At 36.9% G+C, this 26,213-nt stretch overlaps 1 protein-coding gene across 17 annotated transcripts in view; it reads right to left on the bottom strand.

Annotated features, from left to right (window-relative positions):
* ZFP30 (ZFP30 zinc finger protein) overlaps window positions 1-26,213 on the bottom strand; it is a 59,075-nt gene that overhangs the window by 17,935 nt on the left and 14,927 nt on the right. For 3 of the 17 annotated variants that reach the window (XM_045440959.1, XM_045440960.1, XM_045440957.1), the window contains exon 7: window positions 15,755-23,645. The exons of 9 other annotated variants lie outside the window; for them this stretch is intronic. In XM_045440959.1, coding sequence (XP_045296915.1) covers window positions 22,276-23,645 — 1,370 coding nt within the window. In that variant the 3' untranslated portion in view covers window positions 15,755-22,275. Of the gene's footprint in view, window positions 1-2,010; window positions 2,345-2,398; window positions 2,874-15,754; window positions 23,646-26,213 lie in introns of those variants that run through there. 5 more of the 17 variants (XM_045440950.1, XM_045440953.1, XM_045440955.1 and 2 more) reach the window with 5 other exon arrangements.

A 26,213-nucleotide genomic window follows, 5' to 3' on the forward strand; every position in this document is an offset into this window, starting at 1 on the left:
AGACACCTTTTTTTCCCTAACCACTATTCAACTATAAAATTTTAATGCCATGGTTATACTGTATATGTGTTTATGTACTGTGTGGCTCCAAGGGCCACAAACCATTGCAATATCTTAAGAGTTTGCCCTGCTAAGAACCAAGTTTTATCCCCCGGGAGGGAGGAGGGTGGGTGGGTGGACAATACCTTCCTCTATTAATAGGTGAAAAAAGAAAGGAGAGCCTTATAAAAAGGTTAAGTGGACAGCCCTTGAACACTGATCAATATAGCATCACCAGAAGTGGGACACCAGACTTTAAAAGCCTCAGGATATGATGTAATAGGAAGTACAAGACACCAACTATGAATTATTTTTGTCTGAAAGTGGGATTTATGCAAAATATGATCTGGATTTGATCAAGTTTCTAGATCTAACTACTCATTTATAGAAATACGGGGCATAGGAGAACAAATTATATGACACCCTAAGGAAGCAATTAGCCAAAAGCAGAATGTAGAATATTCTATAAACCTAGTTTTTTTAAAAAACAAATCAGTAATACCAATTAAAATAAAACAAAAGCAAAAAATAGAAGGGAAATTTACAGATTAAAGAAATTAAGATGTTTGGCAACCTTATGCACTGTGTAGACCTTATCTGGATCATGATTTGAACAAACCAATTGTAAAAATCTATCTTTGAAAAAATTGGGGAAACAAATATGTATGTATTGCATATATGATATTATGGAATTACTGTTAGTTTTTCAAGTTGGGGTAACATCACTGTGGTTACCTAAAAATATGTTTTTTGGTTATATATGTATACATATGGATAAAATTATACAATATTTGAAATGCTACAGAAAAAAAGGAGGAAGGATGTAAGGATATTTGCAAACGTTTTAAATTATAGGTGGGTATTGAGCACATTGGGTTTATATTACTTTCTATCCTGCTTGAAATTTTCCATAATAAAGTTAAAATAAAAATCTTCAAATTTCCTCCGGAGGGTGTAGTTCTCTCTCATCAAAAATCTTAGAAATGGCCGACTTGCCATTGGGTGGAGAGAACAGGTGTAGTGTGGTTGGGAGTGGAGTTAGCCTAGTGAGCTCATCCCTGGAGCGCCATCATTTATGGGGATAGCTAATGCCTAAGGACAAGTCACTGAATGGCTGGTTCTTCCTTAAGATGTTGCAGAACGTACTGCAACATCTTGAAAAGAAACTTGAGGGGAGGAAGAAAATGGTAGCTCATTTTAGGCGTCTTTTAGATGTGCAACATTCTTTTCCTTTCCTGTGTGGCTCTGTTAGAAAAAGTAGAAGGGACTAAACAATCATAGGCTATCAAGCCTTTCTCACAGCCAACAAAATATTTAGGATCATCTCCCACAACTTCAGGCCAGAGAAAGGGATTGATTTTCCCCACAGGGCTCTCAAAGTAGAATGGGGCATCCTATTTTGGTGGTCTTCTCCCTTCCTAGGGCGCTTCAGGTGTAAATCCTCATTATACAGCTTCAAAATAGTCACGTTCTCAGCACAGTAAAGTGAGGAAAGTGCAGCACCTGGAACCGCGCGATTCTCAACGAACTCTGTCCGTGTCATACGGGGGTAAAGTACACAGGTGCGAAGTATCCCTGGCCGCCAAAAGCATTAGAAGACGGCAGGCGAGCCCATCGCGCCGCCACAGAAAGGGACACACACATCCAGCACGGTGGAACGTTAAGGGTAACATATTCCCTATCCCGTCCTACCGGAACCAAAGGTAAGGTGCGGAGTTTGCCTGCCGGAAGGGGCGCTAAGTGCACGCCCACATCACAGGGGCTGAGGGGAAAAAGGTAATAGCACCACGCCCCTGCCGGTCTGAACCGAAGTGACGGTGCAGATATTGCCGGAGAAGAAGGTCACAGCTACTCCCCAGGCAAGGCCGACTTCCGTAAGGAATCAACCTGGAGCTCTATGACCTAAAGGAAACGTAGTCCAGAGCCGGGATCGTCCCGATTCCTCACAGCACCGAGCCCCAGCTGGCATACCGGTATTCCCAGCACCATATGAGAACTTCTTTCTGGATGCTCCAAATTAAATGCAGCGTGCGGGTCCCAGTGAGACGGTCCACTCACCTGACCGCTGCAGACTGGATCCCTGCATCAAGACGTAACGGAATAAGTGTACGAAATGGCGCAGGGACGCGGTGGCCTCCGGGAAATGTAGTCAAAAATGTGACCACCCTCCCCCCCACCCCCACCTCCCGCCGCTCGATCCAACAGAATGCAGAGGCAGTGGCCACATTCTGCGGCCCGGAATAGGCCCGAGCCTTGAGTCTCCCTTGCTCGAATGGGGGATCTCAGGCTACTACTACGTGTGTGCCGACCTATCTCATTTGACTCAAGTGACTCCTCCAGAAAATCCCAAAAAGATTACCAGAGTTTGGGTCTTGTAGTGAAGCCTTCAGACAAATGTAGTCCAGGGCTGAAAAAGCTGCAGAAGGCCAGGAGGTAGGGTCCAGATTTCTCAGACAAGAGCTGTGGCTCAGACGCAGTAGCTGTGACCACCCGGGTTTCCGCTCAAGAGGCATCAGAGGTTTGACACACTTCACGGACATGTGTTTGTTATCCAAGTGTCTTCTGCAGGGGAAGAGAGGTCTGTGGGGAATGTGCTGTGTATCAGATTGTGTTTGAGACTGTAAGAGGCATGTTAGTGGATACGCGTGTGATCCATTTGGGATTGTGAGAGTGTCTCGGGAACGGTGTGACTATAAGGGTGATGCCTGGGATTAATTAGACAATCTAAGTATTTTATGACTTACAAAATGCTTTTTCTTTGCATGGTTATGAATTTAGAATAGATTCCTATATAATTATAGAAATGTTAAATGAATGACACATTGAGAGTTCATCTGTAGCAGTGAATATGGGAAAAGAAGTGAATGCAGCACTGTGTATCTCAACACTTCAGTTTTCTCACCTTTAAAATGAACTTTTATGTAAGTTTTTGGAGTACAGCTGCCCAACAGAACTTTCTGTAAAACTCAATTCTGTGTTTTGTATCTGCACTGTCCAGTATAGTAGCCACAAGCCACATATGACTATTCAAGCCCCTTAAGTGTGGTTAGTTTGACCAAGGAATGAATGTTTAATTTTGTTTAATTTTAATAAACTGAAATTTAAACAGTTACCAGTGGCTACCTAAATTGGAGAAACAAGAATTTCATCTGGCAAATAATTTGAAAAATGAGTTTTATATTGAAATGAAGAGAGATGGGAAAAAGTGTAATTTCAGCCTTAGTCTTTTTTTTTTTAGAGGAATAATTTACATAAAGTCTACAAATATTATATATACACCTCCATGATTTTTGCATACACAGGCAATCACCACACACAGATCAAGATAAAGAACATTGATTTCCAAAATGCCAGAATGTTCCCTTGTGCCCCATCCTGGTCAACTGTGACTCTACTTAGAAGGGACCATTATTTGGACTTCTAACACCACAGATTACTTTTGTGTATTCTTGAACTTCATTTGAATACAATCAATGTAATGATATGTGCCTGGCATGTTTTTGTAACATTAAGACTCCGAGATGAGTCCTTTAACCAGCAAATAAATATTTTTGGTTTTATGTGCCAGATGTTGTCTGTCACACCTACTCAACTCTGCTATTCTAGCATGAAAGCAACCATAGATAATATGTAAACAAATTAGTGTGGCTGTATTCCAAGAAAACTTTATTTATGGACGCTGAAATTTGGATTTCATATAATTTTTTACATATTGCAAAATACTACTCTTATTTTTTCAACCATTTAAAAATGTAAAACCTTTCTTAGGTCATTGGCCATACCAAAATAGGTGACGGGCCATATTTTGCCTGCAGGCTGCCATAGTCTAAATCTTGATACAATATATTCATTCTGTATTGATACACATTTGTGTGGGTTTCAGTTTTTTCTTTTCTTTCGTTTTTTTTTTTTAAGTTTATTTATTTATTTTTGAGAGAGAGAGAAAGCATGAATTGGGGAGGGGCAGAGAGAGAGGGAAAGAGAGAGAATGCCACGCAGGCTCCACACTGTTAGTGCAGGGCCTGATGCAGGGTTCAAACCCACAAACTGTGAGGTCATGACCTGAGCTGAAGTCGGGCACTTAACTGACTGAGCCACCCAGGTGTCCCTCCAGTTTTTCTTATTAATAAATCTATGGTCAATCTTACATATTTTGGGAGACATAGCATTCATTTCTATTAGGAATCCAAGAGTGGAATAGCTGGATCGTATAGTAGATTTGTATGTACCTGTGGAGATACTGCCAAATCATTTTCCAAAGTTGTGTCAATTTACACTTCTATCAACAATGCAAAGGGTTCCAGTTGCTTCATATCCTTTTAGGCACCTGGTATTATCAGTCTTTTTAATTTTTACAATACTAGAAGGTGGGTAGTGGTATCTCAGTGTGATTTTAATTTGCATTTCCCTGATGAATACTCACTTTAGCATCCTTTCATATACCAGTCACTTGGATAACTTCTATGTTGAGTTGCCTGTTTAACTTTTGACCATTTTATTAAAATGAGTTTGTGTTTTTTCTATTTATTCATAGGTATTTGTATATACTAGGATATGAGGTCTTTGTAGGACATTTGCATTATATCTTTTCCAGGCTATGGCTTGCCTTTTCACTCTAATAATGAAGTCTTTTGAAGAACAGCTGCTTTTAATTTAAATGAAGTCCAATTTATTAATATTTTATTTATAGCTGATGTCTCATTCTGTTTAAAAGCCTCTGCCTACCATAGGACCTGAAGATATTCTATTTTTCTTCTAGAGATCTTATTGTTTCACCTTTCACATTTATAGTTATGATTCATCTCAAATTAATTGTTTTGTTTCTTTCTTTTGAGGTGAGGATCAAGAGATTTTTTCCCCCATACGTATCACCAGTTGCTCCATCACTATTTATTGAATTGCAATGGTGCCTTTGTAATAAGTCAAGTGACTCTATATCTGTGAGCCTATTTCTGTACTATATTTTCTCATTGGTATATTTAGCTATCTTGCACTAATACCAAGCTGTCTTTAGAGTAAGTATTGAAATATCATGGTATACATTTTAAAGTTTATTCTTTTTCATTATATTGGGCATTCTAGGTCCTATGCAATTCCATATATATTTCAAGAATCAGCTGGTTGATTTACACAAAGAAACCTGGAGGGACTTAACTGGCTTTCTTTGACCTTGTAAATGTAGGATGAATTGATATCTTAATACTAAGTCTTGCAATTCACAAATATTGGCATATCTCTCCATTTCTTTGAGTCCTCATTAATTTATCTCAGCAACGTTTTATAATTTTCATTGGAAAGCATTTATGTCTTTATAAAAAACAGCTTTATTGAGATATAATTAACATACCATAAAATTCTCCCATTTGAAGTGTTCACTTCAGGGGCACATGGGTGGCTCAGTTGGTTGAGCATCTGACTCTTGATTTTGGCTCAAGTCATGAACTCATGGTTCGTGAATTTGAGCCCTGCAAATTGTTCACTTCAGTGGTTTTTAGTATATTTACAGTTATGCACCCAATTACCCCACAGTCAATGATTTTACATTTTCATCGCCTGAAAAAGGAATCCCACACCCCTTAGCAGTAATTCCCAATTCCCGTCTCCTGTCCCCCAGTCACAGGCAACCATTTATCTTCTATCTGTATCTATAGAATTGCCTATTCAGGATAGTGCATATAAATGGAATCCTACAATATTTGTTTTTTTGTGACTGGCTTCTTTCACTTAACATAATTTTATCAAGATTTATCTTTGTTGTAGCATGTAACATTACTTGATTACTCTTTATTGCTGAATACTCTTCTCTTGTATGGATTTTCCACATACCTTGGGGGAAATCATTGTCTTAGTTAATTATGATGTTAGCTGTCAATTTTTCATAAATTCCCTTTACTAGAATGAGGAAGTTTTCCTCTATTCTGACTTTGTTGAGTGTTTTTATCATGAAAGGATAGTAGATATTGTTAAATTTTTTTTCTTTGTCAGACATCATGTGCTTTCTGTCCTTTATTCTATTGATATATTACATTGATTTTTTGCATGCTACACCACCAACCTTGCATTCCTGGCATAAATCTCACTTGGTCCTGGTGTATAAATTATTTTTTTATTTGTTACTAGATTCAATTTGTTAGTACTTTGTTGAGAATTTTTGTGCCTTTTTGTTATTTTCGTGTTTTATTGCTATGAGAAATACTTTTGTTTTTTTATTTTACTGTTTAATTTAAGCTGGTATATAGAGACACAAATTATGTTTTTATATGTACTTAAATCCAGTGATCATGCTAAATTTGCTTATTTATTAAGAGTTTTAGAATTCTAGGGGTGCCTCGGTGGTTCATTTGGTTAAACTTCCGACTCTTGATTTCAGCTCAGGTCATGATCTCGAAGTTCTGTGGGATTGAGTCCCATGGCATAGCCTGCTTGGGATTCTCTCTCACCCTCTTTCTCTACCCCTCCCCTGCTCACATTTTCTCTCTCTTTCTCTCTCTTACTCAAAATAAACATTAAAAAAAAAAGTTTTAGAATTCTTTTTTGGATTTTCTACATACAAATTATGTTATTGACAGATAACTGTTATATTTCTTCTTTTTCCAATCTTTATACTTTTTCATTTTTTCCTGTTTATTGCACTGGCTTGGGTCTCCAGTATGATAATAAATGCAAGTATCAAATGTAGATATCCTTGTTTTATTCCCTTGAGGAATCCATTAGGTTTGTTATCTGAGATTATTTAAAGATGTTCTTTATCAGATTGAGGCAATTTTCTTTCCTGCCACTTTTGTTGAGAATTGTTTCAATGGATGTTGAATTTTTTTAATGGATAGCCTGCACATTAGATGATCATAAGATTTTTCTCCTTTATTCTGTTAATGTGGTAAGTTACACTGATTATTTTTTGTATGTGAAACCATCTAGCATTCCTAGAATACTCATTTGGTCATGATTTATTATCTTCTTTATCATTCACTGAATTTGCCTAGCTATATTTTGTTTAGGGCTTTGCTTTTATGTTTTTCTTGTCCTGAAATTTCCAGGGTTAATATAAAGATGTTTTTGGCTTCATAGAAGAAATCAGGAAGTCATTCCCCTTTTTCTTTTCTTTGTAAGAATTTGTACATGACTGGGGCGCCTGGGTGGCGCAGTCGGTTAAGCGTCCGACTTCAGCCAGGTCACGATCTCGCGGTCCGTGAGTTCGAGCCCCGCGTCGGGCTCCGGGCTGACGGCTCGGAGCCTGGAGCCTGCTTCCGATTCTGTGTCTCCCTCTCTCTCTGCCCCTCCCCCGTTCATGCTCTGTCTCTCTCTGTCCCAAAAATAAATAAACGTTGAAAAAAAAAAATTAAAAAAAAAAAAGAATTTGTACATGACTGATATTTTCTGTTCCATCAAATATTTGGAAGAATTCACCAGTGAAAACATCCGGAACTGGAATTTTCCTTGTGGGAGATTTATAAATGAAGATTTATTTTTTTTAACAATTACTCAAATTTTATATTTTTTCTCATGTCATTTTTGCAAGTTGTATTTTTTAAGAAATGTTTTATTTCTTTGAAGATCAAATTTATTGGTGTAAAGTTGTCCATAATGCCTTCTTGTTTACCCTTTAATATCTATAAAATCTTTTTCCATACCTGATATTTGTGGGATTGTTTTCTTTTTTGGTCAGTCTTGCTATGGCTTATCAATTCTGTTGATCTTTCAAAGAACTAGCTTTTGGCTCAGTTTATTTTCTCTATTACAAGTTTGCTTTCTATTTTAGTGATGTCCATACATATCTTTATTTCTTCTTTCCTTTTACTTTCTTTTGGTTTAATTTGATATTCTTTCTTTTAGTTTCTTATGATGGAGGCTTACATTATTCATATTCAGTATTTGCTCCTTTCTAATATATGCATTTAGAGCTACAAACATGCCCTCAAATTACTGCTTTTACTGCATCCCAGTGAAAGCAAAAATCCCTTTTTGATTTTCACTATCAAAAAGTTCAAAATATCTTTTAAATTCCATTGTCATTATTTGATCCACTGCTTTTGTAGAGTTATGTTGCTTAAGTTTGGATAACTTGGGAAGTTTTCAATGTTTTGTTTTGTAATGGTTTTTGGTTTTTAGTTTAATTCCATTGTGGTCAGACACGAGACTATACATGATTTCAATCCTATGAAGTATATTAGATTTGCTATATGGCCCAGTGTATGGTTTATTTTGCCACACAGTCCACATTCACTTGAAAAGAATATATATTCCAGGGCACCTGGGTTGCTCAGTCAGTTGAGCATCAGACTCTTCATTCTGGCTCAGGTTATGGATCAGGTTATGATCCCAGGGTCATGGGATTGTGCCCCACATTGGGCTCCATGCTGAGCTTGGAGCCTGTTTGGAATTCTCTCTCTTTCTCTCTCTCTCTCTCTCTCTCCCTCTGCCCCTCTCCCCTGTGCACGCACACACACACACACACACACACACACACTCACTCTCTCTCTCTCTCTCTCTCTCAAATTAAAAAAGAGACAATAAAATTTAGAATTAGTTTTTCTGTTGAATTGCTCCTTTTATCATTATGTTCCTATTTATTTTTAGAAATATCTATTTTCTAGGGGCGCCTGGGTGGCGCAGTCGGTTAAGCGTCCGACTTCAGCCAGGTCACGATCTCGCGGTCCGTGAGTTCGAGCCCCGCGTCGGGCTCTGGGCTGATGGCTCAGAGCCTGGAGCCTGTTTCCGATTCTGTGTCTCCCTCTCTCTCTGCCCCTCCCCCGTTCATGCTCTGTCTCTCTCTGTCCCAAAAATAAATAAAAACGTTGAAAAAAAAATTAAAAAAAAAAAAAAAAGAAATATCTATTTTCTCAAAGTCTATCAGCTATTAAAATAGCTACCCCAGCATTTTTTTGGTTAGCATTTGCATGTTGTTCCCTCCACCATCTTTTTACTTTCAACCGTTCTCTGTCATATGTAATGTATGTCTTGTAGATCTTTTTACATAAAATCTAGTCTGATAGTCTCAATTTTTTTTAGAGAGCCAACTTGCCAAAGCAGGGGAGAAGGAAGGGGTGAGAAAGAGAGAGAGAGACAGAAGAGAGAGAGAAAGGATCTCCAGCAGGCTCTACACTCAGCACAGAGCCTGATGTGGGCCTCAATTCCATGACCCTGGCTGGGATCATGACCTGAACCAAAATTAAGAGTCTGATGCTCAACCAGCTGAGCCACCCAGGCACCCTGGTAGTCTTTATCTTTTAATTGAAATACTTAGATCATTTTTATTTAAGATATTTACAGACATAGTTGGTGTGGTTAACTATAAAAACAGTCACAATAATTTATGCCATTCTATATTCACTTCATAATGTGACTTTGCTGCTCCTTCCATCCTCCATTAAACACAGCAAAATGAAGCAGTGTTTATTTCTCCATCTCCTGAATCTGGGCTTAACCACATGCTTTTGCTATTGGGACATCAATAAATGTGATATAAGCAGTGACTTGACGAATGGAATTTGCCCATTTTTGTGTGTGAATGGTGTGAATGAACCTGGTGTGAATGAATCTGTTGTAGCATGCTAGAATAGTCATCTAGTAAAGAACCAAGATACACTGGTAGCCAACTTGCCAACCACCGGTAAAACTATCCTAGACTAACCAGCCCCAGCCAAACTGTCTAGAGCTTCATGGATGTGTTAAACTGAGACTCTCCTTGCCATAGTTTTTTCTTTAAAAAAAATTTTTAAGACTTTATTATGGAGCAGCTTTAGGTTTACAACAAAATTGAGAGGAAGGTACAAAGATTTCCCATTTACCCCCTGCCTGACACATATGTAGTTTCCTCCATTATCAATATCCCTGGGGAACCTGGGTGGCTCAGGTTCCCCTTTTCCAGATTTGCCTTTTCCAGAATATCACATACTCAGAATCAGACCATCTGTAACCTTTTCCAAGATTGATTTCTTTTACTTAGTAATATGAACTTAAATTTCCTTCATGTCTTTTTTTTCACGTTTATTTATTTTGATAGAGCACATGCCCAAGTGAGTGGGGGAGGGGCATAGGGAGAATCCCAAGCAGGCTCCAAGCTGGTAGCTCGGAGCCCAACATGGGGCTCCATCTCACAAACTGCAAGTTCATGACCTGAGCCAAAATCAAGAGTTGGATGCTTAACCAACTGAGTCACCCAGACACCTCTCCTTCATGTCTTTTGGTGGCTTGGTAGCTCATTTCCTTTTAGCACTGAGTAACTATCCCCAGGAGGTACCATAGTTTATCCATTCACCTACTGAAGATCATCTTGCTTTCTTCTGAGTTATGGCAATTAAGAATAAAGCTGCTATAAATATAAACATCAGTGTGCAGGTTTTTATGCAGACATAAGTTTACAACTATTATGAGTAAATACAAAGGAATTCCATTGCTGGACTATATGGTAAGAGTATATTTAGTTTTGTAAGAAACCACCAAACTGTCTTCCAAGGTGTCTTTGCCATCATTTCTTAACTGTAAAATAGGATTACCCACTTCATAACATTATTAGGAGTGGGGGATAAGTTAATAGTGTCAATTCCTTAGACCAGCCCCTGGTACATACTAAAAGCTCAGAAAATTTTACCTGTTATTATGATGTGGTAATTCTTAGCCAGTCCCCCTCATGTTTCTGTAGATCAGCAACAATGACAATGTAAACTTAAATTTATTGGCACTTGTAGGTAAGAAAATGAAGCAAATGCTAAAGTCGTATAGAATACCATTTAACTTGGGGCGCCTGGGTGGCGCAGTCGGTTAAGCGTCCGACTTCAGCCAGGTCACGATCTCGCGGTCCGTGAGTTCGAGCCCCGCGTCGGGCTCTGGGCTGATGGCTCAGAGCCTGGAGCGTGTTTCCGATTCTGTGTCTCCCTCTCTCTCTGCCCCTCCCCCGTTCATGCTCTGTCTCTCTCTGTCCCCAAAATAAATAAACGTTGAAAAAAAAAAATTAAAAAAAAAAAAAGAATACCATTTAACTTTATGCCATTTGCCTTCATTTGTGGACTTCCAGGAAACAATTGATTCATTAATTTTCCCCCTCACCTTTATTGAGATATGTTTGACATATAACATTGTATAAGTTTATGATGTACAATGTGAAGATTTGGTATATATAAATATTGTGAAATTATTACTACATAAGGATAGTCATTACCCTTAACACATCATTACCTCACATTACCACATCACCTAACACACATTAACAGATAATTATCTCGCAATTAGCTCTTTATGTGCATTCATGTGTGAAAGAACATTTAAGATCTACTCTCTTAGCAACTTTCAAGTATACAAGTATATGGTTGACTCTAGTCACCAAGCTGGACAGAAGATCCCTAGAGCTTATTCATCTTCTAACTGGAAGTTTGTACCCTTTAACCAACATTTCCCCATTTTCTCAATATCCTAGACCTTGGTGGACACTAATCTACTCTTTGTTTCAGTGAGTTCAGTTTTTTAAGGCCCCACACATAAGTTAGAATAATACCCTCAAAGTTCATTCATGTTGTCTCAAATGACAGGATTTCCTTCCTTTTTATAGCTGAGTAACATTCCACTGTGTGTGTGTGTGTGTGCATCTATATCTTTATATACACTAAATGTGTTATATATATACATATGATAACATGTACATATGTTAGGTACATGTATATATAACATTTTCTTTATCCACGTGTTGGTAGGCAAACAGGTTTGTTGCCTTCCCTTGGCTATTGTGAATAATGTTGCAATGGACATAGAGGTACAGACATATCTTTGATATAGAGATATGAGATAGTAATTTCATTTCCTTTAGACATATACCTAGATGTGGTATTGCTAGATCATATGATAGTTCTATTCTTAAGTTTTTGAGGAACCTCTATACAGTTTTCCATAATGGCTGTACCAATTTATATTCCCACCAACAGTGTGCAAGGGCTCCCTTTTCTCTGCGTCCTGGACACCACTTGTTATCTCGTCTTCTTAAGGATAGCCATTCTAATAGATGTGAGGTGATATCTCCTTGTGTTTTTGATTTGCATTTCCCTGATGATTAGTGATGTCAAGCATCTTTTCATATAACTGTTGACCATTTGTATGTATTCTTTAGAAAAATGTCTATTCAAGTACTCTGCCCATTTTTAAATCTGATTGATTGCTTTTTTTTTCCTTGTGAGTTGTATGAGTTCCTTACACATTTGGGATATCAAATATATGGTTTGCAGCTATTTAGTTTGCAAATATTTTCTCCCATTCCAAAAAGGCTGCCTTTTCATTTTGTTGATTCCTTTTGCTGCACAGAAGCTTTTTAGTCTGATGTAGTCCCACTTGTTTACTTTTGCTATTGCTGCCTATGCTTGTGGTGTCATATCCAAAATATCATTGCCAAGACCAGTTTTCCAGTGTTTTCCTCTAGAAGTTTTATGGCTTCAGGTTTTATATTTAAGTATTTAGTCCATTTCAACTTAATTTTTGTTAATGATTATGTTTTTTATTTACTTTTTTAATGCTAATGTTAATTTTTGTTTATGTTAATGATGTAAGATACAGGTCCAATTTCACTCTTTTACATTTGAATATCCACTTTTCCCAGCATCATTTATTGATTATCCTTTCCTCATTGAGTATTCTTGACTCCTTTATCAAATATCAGTTGGATGAATATATGTGATTTTATCTCAGAGCTCTCCGTTCTGTTCCATCAGTCTAGGTGTCTATTTTTATGCCAGTATCATATTGTTTTGCTTACTATAGCTTTGTAGTATAGTTTGAAACCAGGAAATGTGACATCTCCATCTTTGTTCTTTCTCAAGATGGCATTTGGATATCCAGGGTCTTTCGTGGTTTCATAATTATTTTAGGATTGTTTTTTCTGTTTCTGTGAGAAATGTCAGTGGAATTTTGATAGATATTGCAATGAATCTGTACATGGCTTTGGTAGTATGAACATTTTAACAATATTATTCTTCTGATCCATAAATACAGAATACCTTTTCATTAATTTGTGTCTTCTTCAATTTCTTTCATCAGTGTTTAATAGTTTTCAGTGTACAGATCTTTTACTTCCTTGGTGAAATTTATCCCTGAGTATTTTAATATTTTTTAGGCTACTTTTTTGGTAATTTTTAAATTTATTTGTTTATTTTGAGAGACAGCAAGCAGGAGAGGGGCAGAGAGAGAGAGGGAGAGAGAGAAACCCAAGCAGGCTCTGCACTATCAAGTGAAGCCCAATGCGGGGCTTGAACTCACAAACCATGAAATCATGACCTGAGCCAAAATGAAGAGATGGATGCTTAACCAATGGAGCCACCCAGGCGCCCCTATGCTATTTTCAATGGGATTGTTTTTTTTCTTTTTCAGAGAGTTCAGTGTTAGTATATAGAAACATAACTGATTTTTGTATGTTGATTTTATATCCTGTTAACTTTACTCAACTTGTATGTTAGTTCTAACAATTTTATGGTGGCATCTTTAGGATTTTCTATATGTCAGGTCATGTCATTAACAAACAGAGACAGTTTTACTTTCTGATTAGGATGTATTTTATTTTTTATTGTATTGTATTGTATTTTTTATTTTATTTTATTTATTGTATTGATGGGTCTGGCTAGAACTTCCAGTACTATATGAATAGAACTTCCAGTACTATATGAGTGAGCATGGGCACTCTGTGTTGTTCTTGATCTTAGAGGGAAAACATTCAGCCTTTCAGTGTTAAATAGGATGTTAGCTGTGAGTCTGTCAAATATGGCCTTTATTATTTTGATATATATTTCTTTCATACTCAGTTTTTTTTAAGTTCTCAATATGAAAGGATGTTAAACTTTATCACTTTTTCTTCATATAAGGTTATCATATTTTTAACCTTCATTCAATTAATGTGGTATAACACATTTATTGATTTGCAAGTTAATCCATTCTTTTTTTGTAATTTTTTAAAACGTTTAATTTTTATATGAAATTTATTGTCAAATTGGTTTCCATACAACACCCAGTGATCATCCCAACACGTGCCCCCCTCAGTGCCCATCACCCACTTTCCCCTCCCTCCCAACCCCTATCAACCCTCAGTTTATTCTGTTTTTAAGAGTCTCTTATGGTTTGGCTCCCTCCCTTTTTTTTTCCCCCCTTCCCCATGGTCTTCTGTTAAGTTTCTCAGGATCCACATAAGAGTGAAAACATATGGTATCTGTCTTTCTCTGTGTGACTTATTTCACTTAGCATAACACTCTCTAGTTCCATCCACGTTGCTACAAAAGGCCATATTTCATTCTTTCTCATTGCCAAATAGTATTCCATTGTATATATAAACCATAATTTCTTTATCCATTCATCAGTTGATGGACATTTAGGCTCATCCATTCTTGCATCCCAAGGAGAAATCCCACTTGATAGTGGTGTATGATCCTTTCAACATGCTGTTGAATTTCGTTTGTTAATATTTTGCTAAGAATATTTGCATCTATATTCTTCAGGAATATTAGCCTATAGTTTTTGTATTAACTGTAGTATTTTAAAAATTTATTAAAAATACTTTTTAATGTTTATATTTAAGAGAGACAGAGGCAGATGGAGTGTGGGCGGGGAGGGGCAGAGAGAGAGAGAGAGGGAGACACAGAATCTGAAGCAGGTTCCAGGCTTTGAGTTGTCAGCACAGAGCCCTATACGGGGCTTGAACTCACAAATCACGAGATCATGACCTGAGCTGAAGTCAGACGCTTAACTGACTGAGCCACCTAGCCGTCCCTTAAATTTATTTAAAGTTAGTTAACATACAGTGTAGTATTGGTTTCAGGAGTAGAACCCAGTGATTCATCACTTCTCTGTAACACCTAGTGCTCATCCCAACAAGTGCTCTCCTTAATGCTCATCACCTATTTAGCCCAGCCTCCCACCCACCTCCCACCCCGGCAAACCTGTTTGTTCTCTGTATTTTAAAGTCTCTTATGGTTTACTTCCCTCTCTCTTTTTACCTTTTTTCCTCTCTGTGTTCATGTTTTGTTTTTTAAATTCCACATATGAGTGAAATCATATTTGTCTTTCTCTGACTTGTTTTGCTTAGCATAATACACTCATTTCATCGTTGTTGCAAATGGCAAGATTTCATTCTTTTTTTAAAAAATGTTTAAATGTTTATTTATTTTTGAGAGGCAGTGAGAGGGACAGCGTGAGCTGGAGAGGGGCAGAGAGAGACAGAGACACAGAATCCAAAGCAGGCTCCAGGCTCTGAGCTATCAGCATTTAAAAAGGAACAAACTATTGATAGATGTGACAACTTAGATCTCAAAAACATTGAGTTCTGAAAGCCAGTCTCAAAAGGTCACATACTGTATGATTCTATTTATGTAACTTCAACAAAAAATTATAGAGATCTAAAACAGATTAATGGTTTCCAGGGATTAGTGATGGTAGGCGAAGTGCAGGTGTGATTATAAAGAGGCAGCATAAGAGAGATCTTTGTATTGGTGGAATAGTTCTGTATCTTTAGTGCAGTAGTGATTACATGAATCTATACTTATACTCATGATGACATGTAACCACATATATATGTCATATTAATGTCAAATTCTATGTTTTGATATTATACTTTATGTAAGATGTGACCACTGATGGAAACTTCGTGAAATGTACCATTTCTGTAGATTCCTGTGTACCTATAATTATTTTCAAGTAAAAAAGTTAAAAAAAAAAACTTAATGGACTGAAAAACAGAATGCATACAGCTGAATTGTGAATTAGGAAGCCAGATTTCATTGCTATACAGGTCAGAGGAACCAAATGTAACAAAGTGATGCAAAGTATTAGAATAAAACTTGACATAAAAGATTGAAGTAGAAATTCCACCATCCACTTAAAAGAAGCCCCAGAAGATAATAGAAATAATTGAGGAAAGGTAATGTTTGAACTAGTAATCAATGAAAGTAACCTCAAAACCAAGAAGGATGTTAAGTACTCAATTTGAGAGAGCCCTAGCAAGTTAATAAAATTCCAATTATCATTAATTCTGGGACACATTTTGATTTTAACATCTGTGAGACCAGAATGCATCTTAATATCAGTGACATAGCATAGTTTAATTCAGTGTTTTCTTTCCTTTAAAATGGTAAATAAAATAACTGGTTCTAAAAGTGATGGCTTTGAAAAAATTAAGTAAAATAGTAATACCTGAAATACCAAAAATAAGTTTTAAAAAATACTGAAAGTTTCAAGAAAGATTTAAAAAACAGTTTACATACATAAGAATAAGAAATACATTAACATTATACTTTCACAGATTATACTCATGTAGGAAGACAATGGAGTAAATCATCAAATTCAGAGAGAAAAACAATTCGTACCAATTTCCAGACTGTGCCAAACTCTCATTTAAGCATCAATGGAATAAATTAGGCATTTAAGAAACCTTCTCTGAATGTATTCCTGGAAGCTATAATCCAACAAAAAGACAAAATAACCAAACAACAGAAATAAGGTGACAAGGTTGCAATCTTCATACAAAAATCAATAGCTTTCTTATGTATCAATAATGATCAATTAGAGACTGTAACAAAACATTTCCAGTCATGAAATCAACAAAATGTATAATGCATCTATGATTGAACAAAGCAAGGGATTTGTAAGCTCTTTATCTAAAAGTGTAACGACTAGGGGTGCCTGGGTGGCTCAGTTGGTTAAGTGTCCGACTCTGGCTCAGGTCGTGATCTCACAGTTCCTGAGTTTGATCCCCACATCAGGCTCTGTGCTGACAGCTCTATGCTAACAGAGTTAAATTAGTTTTAATGCATGGAAGATCTAATATTGTAAAGATTTCAATTTTTATTTTCCTTTTTAAGTACCCTGTCTGAATAGGATACAGTATAACACCTTGCAGCTTAACAGATTTTCTTTGGTAGAAAGGAAAATAGAAGTGATCTTGATTTTTTTTTCATTATGTTTCTGTATATTTTCTCAATTTTTATAGAAAGTTATTTATAAAGAGCAAAGGTAAAAATGTTTAGAAGGATACAATACTAATATATATTAAAGGACATTAAAACAGCAACAATAAAAAAGTTATAATGGATATTCTATGCCATTTTCCTGTCTCTGCAATGCTATATTTACATATATATAAATATATATTATACATATACATACACACACACACACACACACACACACACACGTATTTCAGAAGCAGACAACAGGACACAATGATAAGGGAAGAAATTATTCAATAAATAAGAGTGTAAAAATTGAAAAATTTTCCAGCCTCAGTTAATTATTCCCCTTCACAAGTCAGGATGATATAAAAATTACATGCCAAGCACCAGTCTATCATCAAATTAGTAGTAACTGATGAGAAGTAATGCCAGGAGGAATACTATGACAGTGGATAAGGCATTCTCTAAGTCCATGGATGGTAGTTTTATCAGAAGCTTGGCATGCAGGGAAAGTAAATCCATATCCAGAGTTAAGTTTCTAGTCCAGTAAGGTCAAAACGCTGCCTCTTCTATGATGGAAGTGATCGAAGGTAACCAAACTGCTTCCAGTAGCTAGCTGAACACCTCAAGGAATAGTGTTATGTTGGGGGGCTCAGTATTGTCTCTGCTTCTGGCAGATTGAGCACTCAGCAATGGTCATAGCCAGGTCAGCCTTGGTGAGTGGAAGTCCATGTTGCTGATCACATGCATTACCTCCATCCCTGCCACCATGGCCACTTTGTTCATGGGTCCATTGGATGACAAGGGTGGCTGGGGAAAGAAACTATTAACCACAGAATGGGCCATCCTGTCCACTTGATTATTAAAATCCTCCTTTGCTGAGGTCACTCATTTATATGGGACACAGGTATCTTCAATTTTTTTGCCCTAATTCAGAGAGGTCTACCCACCTACCTCTCCCCCAGATTTCATTGTCCAAATTTCCAATCATGTTCCTTCCACTACAATGCCACACACTTAGTATCCATTTCCACACTTGTTCCCTGGATTTCTAAGTTAGAAAACTCAGGTAGTTCTTTTGGACTGTAGCACCCCTCCTCATGGGTCACACTTTGCACTGCACTTTTAGGAGCCTGCTGGGACAGAGTCTAGTGATAGGTCTAGAAACAAAAGGGGGTGGTTGTGGGGGTTTCTGAGAAGTAGCATTGTCTTGCATGGCCACTACCTCAAGGGAGGTCATTAGTTTCCTCAAGCAATGCATAGTTAATTCCATCAGATGGAAATGGAAAGGCTGATGTCACTGTGGGTGGGGATGCCACTGCCACTAGGGATGGAAAGGCCACCTCTGCTGATGAGGCTGCTTCTACTGGGAAGAAGACTCAGAATATAGGAGCTCAATGTCACAGCTACGTCAGAGCCTTCCCACTTGTCCCCATACCATCTTACAGGATCCCATTCTTTCCCAATCAATACTCTCACTTTAACATTACTTAACTATTCAGCTGAGAATTTCCCAAATCTCGTTTGAAAAATTCCATTGTTAAGTAATTTCTCTCTACTTGCATTTTTTTGTAATCAGCCAGGAGCCAAGCCACACCTTCAACTTCATTATTGTTCACAAGTTCTACTTTCCACAAAACACTAGAATGGAATGCAATTTCACCAAGTTCTTTGTCACTTTATAAAAAGAACTGCCTTCCTCCGGTTTCCAATATGTTCCTCACTTCCACCTGAGACTTCATCTGTACTGCCTTTACCATTCATTTCTATGAACATTCTGTCGATAATGTATTCTCTAAGGTTGAAGTTTTCTCTTCAGCTCTTTTCTGAGATATCACCAAAATCACCATTAATGTCTCTATTTTTTGCATGAATCTAAAAACTCTTCCAGCTTTCACCTATTATTCAATTCCAAAGCCACTTCTACATTTTGAGCTATTTGTTACATTAGCACCCCACTTCTGGTACCAATATCTGTCTCATTCATTTCAGTCTGCTATAACACAGTACAATAGATGGGGTGGTTTATAAACAACAGCAATTTATTTCTCACAATCCTTGAGGCTGAAGTCTGACATCAGTGTGCCAGCATGGTTAGTTTCTGGCAAGAACTGTCTTCCAGAGTAAAGACTGCCATTTTCTTGTATCCTCAGATGGCACAAAAATGTAAGAGAGCTCTCTGGGATCCCTTTTACAAGGGGACTAATCTCAATCAGGAGGGATCCACCATTGTAACTTAATTTCCTCCAAAAGGCTCCACTTCCTAATGTCATTATATTGGGGGTTAGGATGTGGACACATGAAGTTCAAGGCCCAAATGGCTTCACTGGAGAATCCTACCAAACATTTGAAGAATAATTAACAATTCAACACTACCTCTACCAGAAATGGAAAGGAAGCAATTCTGTGAAACTCATTTTATGAGGCCATAATCACCTTGATAGCAAAATGAGGCAAAGACAGTAGAATGCAAGAAAACTACAAACTAGTATTCCTCATGAATATGATACAAAGATCCTAAAAAAAAAAAAAAATCCTCAAAATATTAGCACATCATAGCAATCTCAGCAAATCCAGCAATGTATTTATGTACTACATACAAAATGTACACTAAAAACAAATGGAACTTATTCCAGTGATGTAAGTCTTGATCGATATTTGAAAATTCATAAATGTAATCCATCATAACATAGCAAAAGAGAAAAATCACATTTTATTCCTATCAATTGCTGCATATTTCAAATAAATTTCAAGGAAACATAGAGGGTTCCATGGCAGTGTTTCCAGAGAGCAAAGGGTTTTCAAAGTTATAATGGGCCTGGGGCGGGGGTGGGAATCAAATATATAGTGCTGTCCTGAAAATATAGCCTCCAAATAATGATGAACCCAACTTTTATCTTTCCTGTGAAATACTAGGGCTTCTAACAATTTCAAACTCATTTTTCTACAGCAGCCTCATAGGGAACCTAATAGAGAAGAGCCTGTTGATTCTTTGAGTGAACCCTAATAAAATTCATAGAAAATACAGTTTTTAGGGGTGCCTGGGTGGCTCAGTTGAAGATTGACACCACATCTTGATTTCAGCTCAGGTCATGATCTTAGTGTTGAGATGGAGCCTGGTGATGGTCTCCATGCTGATAGCACAGAGCGTGCTTGTTATTCTCTCTCCTTCTCTCTCTGCCCGTCCCCTGCTTGTGTGCATGCTCTCAAAATAATAATTTTTTAAAATTAAAAAAAAAAAAAAGAAAATACGTTTTTTAAGACAATGGTACTACTTGAAGCACTGCAAGCTTGAACCTAATGGGACAGAAATAGTACAAAGTGAAAGGGCCTTGGGATCCCAAGACATCTACAGGCTAAAAACAGTCTTAGAAAACTATCCAGCTATAAACACAGGCTACCTTTCATGAAGGGGAGGAAAACAAAGGATGATTCAGGGTAGAACCAAGACCTCAGTATGCAAACATGCCACTTGGAAGCAGAAAGACACTTATATTGGGTTCTGAATATCCCACTGAATATCACAGCAGAGAAACACTGTGAGAAACAATATACATTACATTCTTTTAAAAACTAAATCTCCAAAACCTCATGTGTATTTTACACCTAACACCATTTTAATTTGAACTAGCCACAATTCAAGTGCTCAATTTTGAGTGCTCAACATGTTGCTGGCAACTATCTTATTTGACAATGAAGGTCTAGTCCATTAATTTCCACATTTAGTTGTAGTAACTGCTTTTTAAACTCATTCTTTACACATATCAAGTACTGTGGGACAGGCATGGTAACAGAGGTAGCAATAGGTGAACTAGATAAAATTTGGATCTTCCATCTGTATTTCCCAAATACAGTATAGCATATTTAATATCCCAATGTGCAGAACTTCGACAACACCCAGAAATTTTGATATGCAGTCATTTAAAAAAATCATTTACTTCAATTTGGTTAAAATTCCAGAGCTAATTATATCTTTAAAATAATATTATGGAAAAATTCAAATACATAAAAGTAAAGAAAATAGCAAGAACAAAATAAAAACTATGTACTCAAGACTTATCTTACCATCACTTTAACAAGCTTATCCTTTTCTTTTGCATGAGCACTTTTTTTTTTAATTTTTTTTTTAACGTTTATTTATTATTGAGAGACAGAGCACGAGCAGAGGAGGAGCAGAGAGAGAGGGAGACACAGAATCCAAAGCAGGCTCCAGGCTCCGAGCTGTCAGCAAAGAGCCCAACATCAGGCTCGAACTCACAAACTGTGAGATCATGACCTGAGCCAAAGTCAGTTGCTCAACCGACTGAGCCACCCAGGTGCCCCATATGAGCACTTTTAAAAAGTTCCAGACATCATACCATCTTATGTGTATAAACTTATCTCTAACATCTTTATATAACTACGATGCTACCTAACAAAAACATAATTTCTTAGTATTATCTGTCAATATTCCCATTTCCCCAACTGTCATAAAAATGTCCTTTTTACATATTTGTTCAACTTGTGATCTAGTTCACTGCATTTGACTGATATACATTTCTTCAGACTCTTTAAGAGTTCCACCTCCTTTTTTTCAATGCTATTTTATTGAATTTGAAGGCAGGTCATTTCTCTTGTGGAATTACCCACATTTTAAATTTGTTTCATTGCTTCTTCTTGTGTCATGTTCTTCTGTTCTGTGATTCTTCCCTAAACTGGGAGTTAGATCTTGATGCTTAGATTCAGTTCAATATTTTTTTGGCAACATGTGTATGTCTTACTGTAACTTATTAGGGGGCACAAAATGTTTTGTCCTATTTTGAGATTAAAATTGATCAGTGGGTATCTACTGGTCTTAACCTCCACTGAGAATTGTGCCTAGATCCATTATTTCATTATGTGCTGCAAAATTCTCTAATAAAGAACTTTAGCTCATCAACTTCTAGTTACTCTAAAATACAGTTCAACAGGAAATGCAGGCTAAATGATTTTCCTTTCAATTATCAGTTTTTGGAATGAGATAGTGCCCTAGCAACCTTCATAGATATATTATACAGATGGGAAAAATAGAGGCGATGATAGGTAAGATTAAAAGCTCTTCTATATTCACTCCTTTAAAAAAGAGTTTCTTTCTAGAACACATTTCCCAAAGTTTAACATAGTTTTAATGATGAGAAAAGGCTTCTAAAAATTCATGAAATTTATCCTTTCCTTCAAAGAAAACCTAACTATTTAGGTTAGCTGTAAGCACGAAGCAAAAGGGATTCCTATATTCAAAAACTTTTCCCCTAGAATTTATTTTCTAATGCCCCTTAACACAAAATTCACAGTGGAAGGCTTTCCTAAATTATTTAGTTACATTATGAATTCGCTGATGGTAAGTAAGATGTGAATGTTGTCTAAATGCCTTTTTACATTCCTTACATTTGTATGGTTTTTCACCAGAATGAATTCTCTGATGTTGAATAAGTGATGAATGAAGTCTAAAGGCCTTTCCACATTCCTTACAGTCATAGGGTTTCTCACCAGTATGAATACTCTGATGTTGAGTAAGTTGTGATAGCAGTCTAAAAGTCTTCTCACATTCCTTACATTTATAAGGTTTCTCACCAAAATGAATACTCTGATGTTGGGTAAGTTGTGAGAACAGTCTAAAGGTCTTCCCACATTCCTTACAATCATAGGGTTTCTCTCCAATATGAATACCCTGATGTGAAATAAGTTCTGAGTAACGACGGAAGAACTTCCGACATTCCTTACATTCGTAAGGTTTCTCACCAGTATGAATTCTCTGATGGAGAGTGAGATGATAGCCACGACTAAAAGTCTTTCCACATTCTTTACAATCATAGGGTTTCTCACCAGTATGAATTCTCTGATGGAGAGTGAGTTGTTGCCGCACCCTGAAGGCCTTTCCACATTCCTTACATTCATAGGGTTTTTCACCAGTATGAAGTTTGTGATGTACTCTAAGGCCTGTACTACACAAAAAAGCCTGCCCACAGTCCTTACATTCATAACACTTCTCAGCAATATTAAGTCTCTGATGTCGTGTAAGGTGTGCATACTGTCTAAAGGTCTTCCCACATTCCTTACATTCATAGGGTTTCTCACCAGTATGAATCCTTTGATGAAGATTAAGTTGTCCTCTTACTCTAAAGGCCTTCCCACATTCCTTACATTCATAGGGCTTCTCACCAATATGAGTTCTCTGATGTACTCGAAGATCTGCACCACATGTAAAGATCTTTCCACATTTTTTACATTCAAGGAGTTTGTCAGAAGTATGAATTCTCTGATGTCGACTAAGGTGGGCACACTGTCTAAAGGCTTTTCCACATTCTTTACATTCATAGGGTTTTTCACCAGTGTGAATTCTCTGATGGAAAGTAAGTTGTTGGCGTACTCTAAAGGCCTTCCCGCAATCCCCACATTCATAGGGTTTCTCTCTATTATGGATACTCTGATACAGAGTAAGAGAAGTTAGTTTTCTGTAAGTGGGCATTTTTTCAGAGGTGGTTTTTTTCACTTGCCGGAAATATCCCTCTTGAAGGTGTTCTTGTCCCTCAAACTTCTCATATTTATAATCTTTTCTGATAAAGGAGTTTTCAAGGCCACAACTTCTAATTCTTCCCATTATCTCCCACTGAGATAAATTCATTTCACAAATATCCTTTTCTTGAAATAACTTTTTAGTGTCATATCTGGATTCTAAATCTGAAAGAAAACAAGATAAATACATGCTATCTTCTTATTTTAGAGAAAGCAAACAAGCATATAAAAAAACTTTATAATAGAAAATAAAGCTCTATTTCAAGTAAATGAGCTAAAAAAACCTCACCAAAGTTTGAGAATCTTTAAATTTTTTAATGATTACTTTTTAACTAGAATAATGCACAAACATCTTACCATGAATAACATGGCCTTTGTTTACCATATCATCTCAAGCCACTGCCTGGTTTGCTCCCTATATTCCTATCCCACTAGCCTCCTTTCAGTTCCTAGAATATGTCACAATCTTTCCATTTCTTAGAGCTTTTCACTGACAATTTAAATTCATAGGAATTTCAACTTGCATTTTCTACATAGTTGGGTTCCTTTCATCCTTTAGATACCATGTTAAAAATCAGACCCATTCTGGGGCACCTGGGTGGCTCAGTCGGTTAGGCAGCCGACTTCAGCTCAGGTCATGATCTCGCGGTCCGTGAGTTTGAGCCCCGTGTCGGGCTCTGTGCTGACAGCTCAGAGCCTGGAGCCTGCTTCTGTTTCTGTGTCTCCCTCTCTCTCTGACCCTCCCCCATTTGTGCTCTCTCTCTGCCTTTCAGAAATGAATAAATGTTAAAAAAAAAAAAAATCAGACCCATGCTGACTTCATCTAATTTATATACTTTATTTTCTATCCCAGTAACTTGTTCCATGTTTCTTAACACTTTTTTGATTTTGTTGTACATATTCATTACTTTTCCCATTTTTAAATTCTCTTTATTTTCTTACCTTAAACCTTCCCAAGGGCAGAAGCAACCTTTCATTTATCATTGAATAACAAACTCATAGCATATAGTAACTATTAATTATGAAATCTCATAATTGGTTAACAGTTATTGCATATGTTCCCTTGCCTCTAATCTTATACCTTATTACAGATTAAATATTTTTTATTACTTCCTATAGAGATAGGAAACAAAAGCACATCTAAGCTATCTCAGTCAAATATATAAATGAAAAATGGTGATGTCTTCACATCTGATCATCTTCCCAATTGTCTACTTTCACTTAGGTATCTCCACTACATCTGATTTTCTACCTTGCATAGTCATGAGTAAACTTTGCCTGTTTTCACAAGGTAACAAGAAGCTCATCTTTATTTCAGTTTATATATCTACACACATCTATGTTACAAACAGCCTGTTTAGTTCCTTCATGCCCTTCCCTATACTCTCCCCAGAGTCCTCAAAGCTAATGCCACTTAGATTCTACCTAGAGAGTATTTTTGTGATTTTTCAGGCATAAGAACAGTTTTATACCATACTAGCATGCTAATAAAATTCTGAGCAAAGAGATGTTTTTCTCAAATGTGTATTTCCTCAAAAAAATTCCAATTAAGAGTTCACTACTTTTCAAAATGAAAATGGGATTTTTAAAAACTGAGAATACAGGAACATTAGTTTTAATATGCCCAAACTGGAAAGAATCCATCAGAATGGCTATGCAAATTAAAACATACTGAAACAACACAATACTGTATACCAAGGAGAATGAATAATATACAAGTACATGCAACAACATGGCTCAATCTCACAAACATAATGGTGAGTAAAAAAGCCAGACATAAAAGAACATATACTGTATGGTTCCATTTTTATAAGTTTCAAAAAAAGTAAAATTAATCTATGGAGTTGCTAACAGTCAGGATAGTGGTTAATTTCAGTGGGGAGGAATGACTCGAAGGAGTTAGGAGGGAGCCGCTACTTCTCTCTCTTTTTTTTGAGTTTTTTATTTATTTAAGAACTCTCTACACAGAATGTGGGGCTCAAACTCAGGACCTTGAGATCAAGAGTCACATGCTCTTCCAACTGAGCCAGCCAGGCACCCCAGGAGGGAGCTTCTAATATCCCAGCAAATCTCTATTTTGCTGCCGGTCAGATGGGTGTGATCACTTCGTGAAAATTCAGTAAGCTGTTTCCTTATGATTTCTGGATTTTTTTTTTTTTTGGTATACATTTATGTTTCAGTAAGTTTGCTTAGGAAAGGATTACCGAAAACATTAAAAAGTAACAATGATTTAAATAGCGTAGATAAAATATAAGCAGAGACAGGTAAATGATGATAGAAAATATCACTATCGGGGCACCTGGGTGGCTTAGTAGGTTAAGCGTCTGACTTTGGTTCAAGTAATGATCTCACGGTTCATGAGTTTGAGCCCTGCGTCAGGCTCTGTGCTGACAGCTCAGAGCCTGGAGTCTGCTTTGGGTTTTGTGTCTCCCTCTCTCTCTGCCCCTCCCCGACACGTACTCTGTCTCTCTCTAAAAAATAAGTAAAACATAAAATTAAAAAATATATATATCACTATGAAATCTGTGTGTCTTCCTCCCTCCCTCTCCCCTTAGTTCCTTCCATTCTCCCGCTTTCCCTCTTCCCTTTCTCTCTGTCTCCATCTCCCTACCCCAAAAAAGCAATAAAAAATTATGGCAACTTTGTAAGAATCTTTAGGAAAAAGTCAATTTAAGTCTTCATTAAGATAAATAAGATATAAATGACATAGTAAATGACTAGTAATTAGCTAAA

This window comes from Leopardus geoffroyi, chromosome E2 (assembly GCF_018350155.1).
Source record: "Leopardus geoffroyi isolate Oge1 chromosome E2, O.geoffroyi_Oge1_pat1.0, whole genome shotgun sequence".
Classification (NCBI taxonomy): domain Eukaryota; kingdom Metazoa; phylum Chordata; class Mammalia; order Carnivora; family Felidae; genus Leopardus; species Leopardus geoffroyi.